The 7019-nt window shown below is 32.3% G+C and overlaps 1 protein-coding gene across 4 annotated transcripts in view; it reads right to left on the bottom strand.

Annotated features, from left to right (window-relative positions):
• Positions 1-7019, bottom strand: part of LOC106462044 (nicotinamide N-methyltransferase-like) — a 25671-nt gene that overhangs the window by 9692 nt on the left and 8960 nt on the right. For 2 of the 4 annotated variants that reach the window (XM_013921917.2, XM_013921918.2), the window contains 2 exons: positions 4235-4328; positions 2955-3119 (listed from right to left, as the gene is read on the bottom strand). In XM_013921917.2, coding sequence (XP_013777371.1) covers positions 2955-3119; positions 4235-4328 — 259 coding nt within the window. The remainder of the gene's footprint in view (positions 1-2954; positions 3120-4234; positions 4329-7019) is intronic. The other 2 variants (XM_013921920.2, XM_022389163.1) reach the window with 1 other exon arrangement.

The raw sequence follows: 7019 nt of genomic DNA, 5'->3' as shown, positions 1-7019 counted from the left end.
ATAGGTTCAGAATACTTACACTGACATAGTCTTCTAGAATAAATCAACCTAATAACTCGAGCGAAGCCGGATACTTTCGTTAGTAATAATATAATAATAAGACACACATTTAGCATAATCTTAAAAATTACGCCTGAATGTAAATATAATTGCTATTGGTTATGTGCATATTTCACGTGTTCAGTTTTGACAATGCATGGATGTCAACGTGCATTTTATATGCACTACAAAAGGTTGAATATGTTATATTCGAACGAATTTACATTCAATTCAGCAATTCATGTGACAAACACAGCTGTTTAGCACTACATTTTGACATGCTGTCATGTAGGTTGTAGGATGCCATTAAAATTGGTTACTATTGGAAAGGCTATGTAACAGCCTTTTACAACGCAAAATATTCATACACATAGGTCATAACTACGTGTACAGATCGGTAATTTAGAATTTGTAGGACGGGAATTGCTCATGTATTAAAAGAAGTTCGAAGAAAAGGGAGTATGGATCAATTTGGGGTACCATGACCATCCATAAAGAGATCTGCAACAATTCGTATCCCAACTAAGGTAAGCAAAGTACAATGTATTGAAATAGGTTTGAATCCATGTATAAAATAGTTAGTGGCAAGATCCACCAATGTGCCCCAGGCAACAATTCACAATATAACCAAGAAGGATCTTCATCTAGAAAAGTGATACAAGCAAAGCGTACACAAGTTGGTTCCATGACATATCCACTCAGTCATCGCACACTTAAGAAGTTGAAGAATGATAGACTGTGGAAAGCACACAAAGAGGAGTGGTTTGCTTCTGGTCATGATATCCTTATGTCGGAGACTTTTAAAATACAAACTGTACTGCAGGTTTATTATCAAGATGCATGGTCCATGACCGAACCTCACGACATGAACTCTAACAATTTGGTAAGGCATTAAATTTGGATTTCAGAACAATAACTGAAACGACTGTTGATAACTTAAAGGTAAATAAAAAAACATACTTCATAAGTGCGGTTTGAGGTTAAGAAGACCTGCTTCAGCCAAGTAGTTGCCTACACATTACCTCACATCTCGTTTTGACTCAAATCGAGGTTACCTAAGCTGATAGTATCGCCACTAGGCGCAAGTACTCTTCTTAAATAAATCAAGGTTTAATGTTTCTATCAAAAAATAATGTATATCTTTATGACGAATATGCAAAGTGACAGACTGAAAAGTCATCATTATGAATGGATGTAAATGTATTTATTATATTGACGAGTAAAGACCCGCGCGGTATTGAACCTTTAGCTTGTGCTTTCGGACCAGACCATGTCTTGATGCGTGATAATTCCCAGTTTTATATGCTAACAGAAATATGACAGGCTACCTTAAGAAAAAGCTACAGAGGTCATGAACTGATGTCTGGTTGTATGTCTTATAGAACACCTTGTTAATATCTTGACTCACCACATTAAGTCAGAGAGCATGACATTGCGCCAACTGAGATTGAAACAAGACACGCCATAACCTGGCTAGTCAATTGATCATAAGCATGCCCCGAAAGTGTAGATACCGTAGGAATGCCAGAAACAAGGTGTAGGGCATATATGCCACTAAGTGTCTGTTTCTGTTGAAAACTATATATTAACCCTGAAGAAGCCGCAAAAGCGAAACGTTGGTTAAAACAAAAAGTTCTCTTATAATTATCTGAAGTGTAAAGGTAATTTTTTTTCTAATTTTATTATCAAAATCTATAAATCCCTCCAGGACGCATTACAAATTTTGGAAGACAATAAATGGTATTCCTAACATGTACTTTAATAGTTCATTTGGTTGCATTTTAATTTAACAAAAATGTCTTGTTCATTTGAGCTGTTGGTGCAGCTTACTATGTGACTTATTTGTTAAACATTTAGCACAAACCTAAAAAGTAAAAGAAACTATTAAGTTTCTGAAATTTTCAAACATTTTCGTTGTTTAAGTCGAAATATTTTTTGCGCTACAAAAATAATTAAGCTATAAATTATACAACTCTACAAATTAGGAATCAGGTAAAAAACTATGTATTAGCTCTTTCAACATCAGCTCTTGAAGGGATTTTCAAAATAATTTTCTCAACGAATCTTTTTGATTTATTTTATATGATAAAGGTCGAAAACAACAATAAAACAGCCATATGAGGCAAAAAGTACATTGAAAAATAGGACTTATATTTTTTACATAAGACTTACGAAAAACAGTCTTGATGAACAAAAACACAGCAATGATAATAAATATGAGATTAATAAAGAAATGGTGAAAACAAATTCAAGAAGAAAAGTAATGATATTAAATAACAATAGATTGGAAGACAAGATATCTGGACCAAAGACTATATCCGATCCAGTTATCAGTTATCAATTACAAACATGACTATTTTTTATTTAAGTGCAATTGTGTTATATATATATATATACACACATAAGAGAAAATATGTATTCGAAATTTTAGGTCAACCGTTGTCTTGCATTCAAAAGCTTTATTTTCTTCTGATTATCTAGGTTATGAAAAACAAATAGTGTTGAATTAATTTATGTATAAAAATTAAGTAAATTAGCAGAGTGCTTTAAATCAATATTACTTATACTTTAGCAAGACGAACGAGGTGTTCAGTGTGACTGGATATTTAATAAGACTTGTCTGTTAACAAAACGTTATGGATGCTTGATGTGATATATCTTCAGTAAACTCGTATAGGTGCTCAATATAACTTTCCCCATTATGGATATTTGACACAGTTTTCACTAAAGAAAGATCCTGTAGATTTGTTTACGACTTGTCCATCAGTAACACTTTATTTATTGTTTGATTAATATGGCTTACACTTTATCAAGCCGTTATGCATTTTCAAAATGACTTACCTCTTGCTAAGTGTTTATAGATATGAAATAACATTCTCTATAGTAGTATCTGAAAGTTGTTTAATATGATTTACCCTTCAGTAAGGTGCTATGAATGTTCGTCAAGAAGAATTCCACTTCTTTATCCAGGTTACTGTAGTATGTGGTGTGATATTGAACTGGATCAAAACGTTCACGGTATAAACTTTTCACCTCTTTATTGGTCATCGGCATGGTCAGCTGGCACGTAATATAAGTCCCTATTAATCAAATATTCACATATACTGTAAATGCCTGGTTCGATTTCTTAAATTACAACTGCAAATAAGTGCATGAAGTTTTATAAGTTTTACATCTTTGAAAACGCGTAAAATGCATATATAATTCGAAGAACTTATGAGGGGAAATAAAGAAGAATGTACACCTCTATGTCAACCACACTATATCTGCTATATCTAGTACTACCAATACAAGGGCATATCAGGCCGGTCGAAATACGACAGACACAATAGTAAGTAATGGTTGAGACGCTACAGACACAGTAGTGGTTGAGACGCTACAGATATAATAGTGGGTTGAGACGCTACAGACACAGTAGTGGTTGAGACGCTACATAAATTTGATTAAGAACAATTGTTGTGATGTTAACTAGATTAAATGGTGAAGTGTAATTTTCATCAATTACACATGAATCATTCACAAATCAGAACAATAAGAAATAGATGGTTGGATGAGTAACAAAACATAAATGTTACAACAAATATAAAACTACATTATGTATCACTAAATTACAACAAATATACTACATTATGTATCACTATACTACAACAAATATAATACTATATTATGTATCACTATATTACAACAAATATAATACTACATTATGTATCACTATATTACAACAAATATAATACTACATTATGTATCACTATACTACAACAAATATAATACTACATTATGTATCACTATACTACAACAAATATAATACTACATTATGTATCACTATATTACAACAAATATAATACTACATTATGTATCACTATACTACAACAAATATAATACTACATTATGTATCATTATACTACAACAAATATAATACTACATTATGTATCACTATACTACAACAAATATAATACTACATTATATATCATTATACTACAACAAATATAATACTACATTATGTATCAATATACTACAACAATATAATACTACATTATGTATGACTATACTACAACAATATAATACTAAAACTCATAGTCTGATAATAAAACCTTTTATGATAAAGTAGTACATTTTATTATGATGTTCTAGTGACATTTTAACACAAAAATACCATATCTGAAGTGAACTTTACAGTTATATTTATAACACTTACGACACAAGAGAAGGGACCCCACTTGGATCTTCAACACAAACGATGGATTGGGACCAAACTGAAGATGACAAGCTTTATATTGGTTCTTAGTGTGCTATATAAAAAAAAAATAATAATAATAACAAGCTCTGAGTCTTCAGACAATACTGATCAATGGCAAAGTGGGGTCATTATTTTTCGAATGAGAAAGATAACTGGAAAGGATGATAGTGACGGTCTCTTATCTTCGCTACATATTCCCAGAGAAAAATGTACGAGTTCGAAGATTTGATGGAAACAGGTGAAGTGTCAGATAAATACGGGATTATAAATGATAAGAGTTCGCCTGGTGGGTTAATGAGAAAACGTCTCCTGCACAATAATCTCTCTCTGCGTTAATAAACTTGACATTAAAGACTAAAATATTCATCTCTGTTAAGTATTTGTCTTCTGGGAAAGATAAATTGGGCTCTAACCAGAGTTTATGATAATAAATATTTCTATTGGAAATCAACGTCACCGAGAAAGTATAGTATTTTTCATTCGATGTGTGTGTATTCATTGATTACTGGTTTCTTTATTCCCGCGCGCACACAAACACAACTACCTACATTGACATACACACACGTAATTGATGATTCAGAATATGTAAAACATGTTTGCAACATGAATTTCCACAAAATGACCATTTTCATGGACTATATGGACTAAAGTAAAATAAATTTATAAATATCAATTCCAAAGGATTTTGTGATGTATTTTGTATTTGGTATTTAGATTTGTACTTGTAGTGCCATCTGTAAGAAAATGATTAAACCTGATTTTTAAAATGTAAATTATTAGAGAAATCTACACACATTCGTTATGTTTATGTATGGAAATAACACTAAGTTACTGAATGCATCAGTACATAGAAAAAACAATTAATATCCTTTGTTACCCTTCTCACAACGTATCCTTAGACTATAATCAAAACTTACAGAAAATGTTAAAACGTGGTAACTGAAAATAAACAAGCAAATAATTAAAAATAAATTCCAGAGACATAAAACGAAACTTTGTCCCACACTACTTCTTGGCTACACAAATACACATCTTCAGTTATAATTAACTTAGGGTCAGTGGCGTAGCAAGGGTTCTCAGCACCCGGGAACAAAGACACTTTGGCGCCCCATCTCTGAAATTTTTTGATTATTTGTTTTGTGACACATTACACACTTAATGACAATAACATAAAGAATTAATTATCACCTTACACAGGCCCAAAATAAAGTCACAATATAACATCTCACGATATCACAACTGTAAACCTGGAAATAATGAAGTATAGCCTACTAGGTGTACTTACATAATTTGTAAGCCATTTTGATATTTATGTCATCCAGTATTGTTCAAAGTCATATAGCTAGAGTAATCTTTCAAGCATGCAGAATAAATTTCTGTTATATCCCTAGTTTTGAAACTTATGTTTTATATGAGAAGCCAGTCACTTGTGGTGTACATGGATTATAAAACAGCTTGATAAAATACTACTTAAGTTTACAAATAACAAATTTTATTAGTTTACAAAACTGTACATACACATAACTAGATCTTGTACAGGTAGCATTCTGGTATTCATAGTTACATTATATGAACCTTTCGTGCTTTTGCTGCTGCAAATGCATCAATTAAACTATCAAAATTTAAGGTATGAAGTACGTCTTTTTCAATCTTCACTATATGAAATTATAAATGTTAGCAAATCAGTTGCAACCAGTTGCAATTAGTTCAAGAAAATTGATCTGTGTTCATTTACTCATCAACATTCTACAGTCTTTAATTTCTCTTTAAAATTCTGGTCCATCAATATCACCTGGATAGCTCTTTGCTAAGTCAGAAAATTTTTCTTGCAATTTTCCGTCTTCGAAATCTCCAGAAACAATATTTTGCACATGTAGTAGAAATCCAAACCGTGAATCTAAATCTAGTAAGCGAGAAAATCTTCCTGTTATTTCTGTAATCAAGCGATCAATAACATCCTTCATGATGCGATAAATTTCCTGTTCAGCAGTCAATCCAGCATCAGCTGCATTTTCACCTGGCATTCGTTTACGACGTTTTTTTCTTCTTTCAATGGTCAATCACCATGTTTCACATTGATTCTTGCCCACTTTAAGCGCTTCTTGACAGGACTTTTCATGTGATTCTATCAATTTCTTTTTCAAAGAATCAAGATCAGCAGCTGCTTCTCTAAAATTCATTATTGGGTCCCAAAGACGTTTCTGCACTCGATTGATAGATGGCAAACGCAAAAGTACAAGAAAATCAAATGTAAGCATGCGTTGGAGATTATTATGAGCACCACATTTTGTTTCAGCTGTGTTACCATTCTCACTTAATTGCTCTAACAGTCCTAGCAATTCATCCAGTTTACTGCCTTTTCTCTTGCACTCCACCGTGTTTCTGATTCACGCTTGACAGAGATCTTAAGCTCCTGCTACAGTTCGTCCCATCGAGTTGTTGAATGGGCAAAGAAATTATAAATGGCTTCAATTATACCAAAAAAGATAATAACTGTTGTTTCCTGACTTGCAGCATGAAGACATGTTAAGTTCAAACTATGGTTGTAGTTTATAAACACTGCTTTCGGATTTTTGTTCAGAATCCTTTGCTGAACGCCTGACATGACAGCAGCATTATCATAACATTGTGAACAACAATCACTCAAGAAAATTCCATCCGCTTCTAATTTTATTGTTTTCTCAATATTGTCAGCGCCTTTTTCCTTTATCTGTATAAAGTCAATGAATAACTCTTTGACTTC

Source organism: Limulus polyphemus, unplaced genomic scaffold, assembly GCF_000517525.1.
Source record: "Limulus polyphemus unplaced genomic scaffold, Limulus_polyphemus-2.1.2 Scaffold1080, whole genome shotgun sequence".
Taxonomy (NCBI): domain Eukaryota; kingdom Metazoa; phylum Arthropoda; class Merostomata; order Xiphosura; family Limulidae; genus Limulus; species Limulus polyphemus.
Note: the sequence above shows the minus strand (reverse complement) of the source record. Positions and strands in the feature narration are given on the sequence as shown.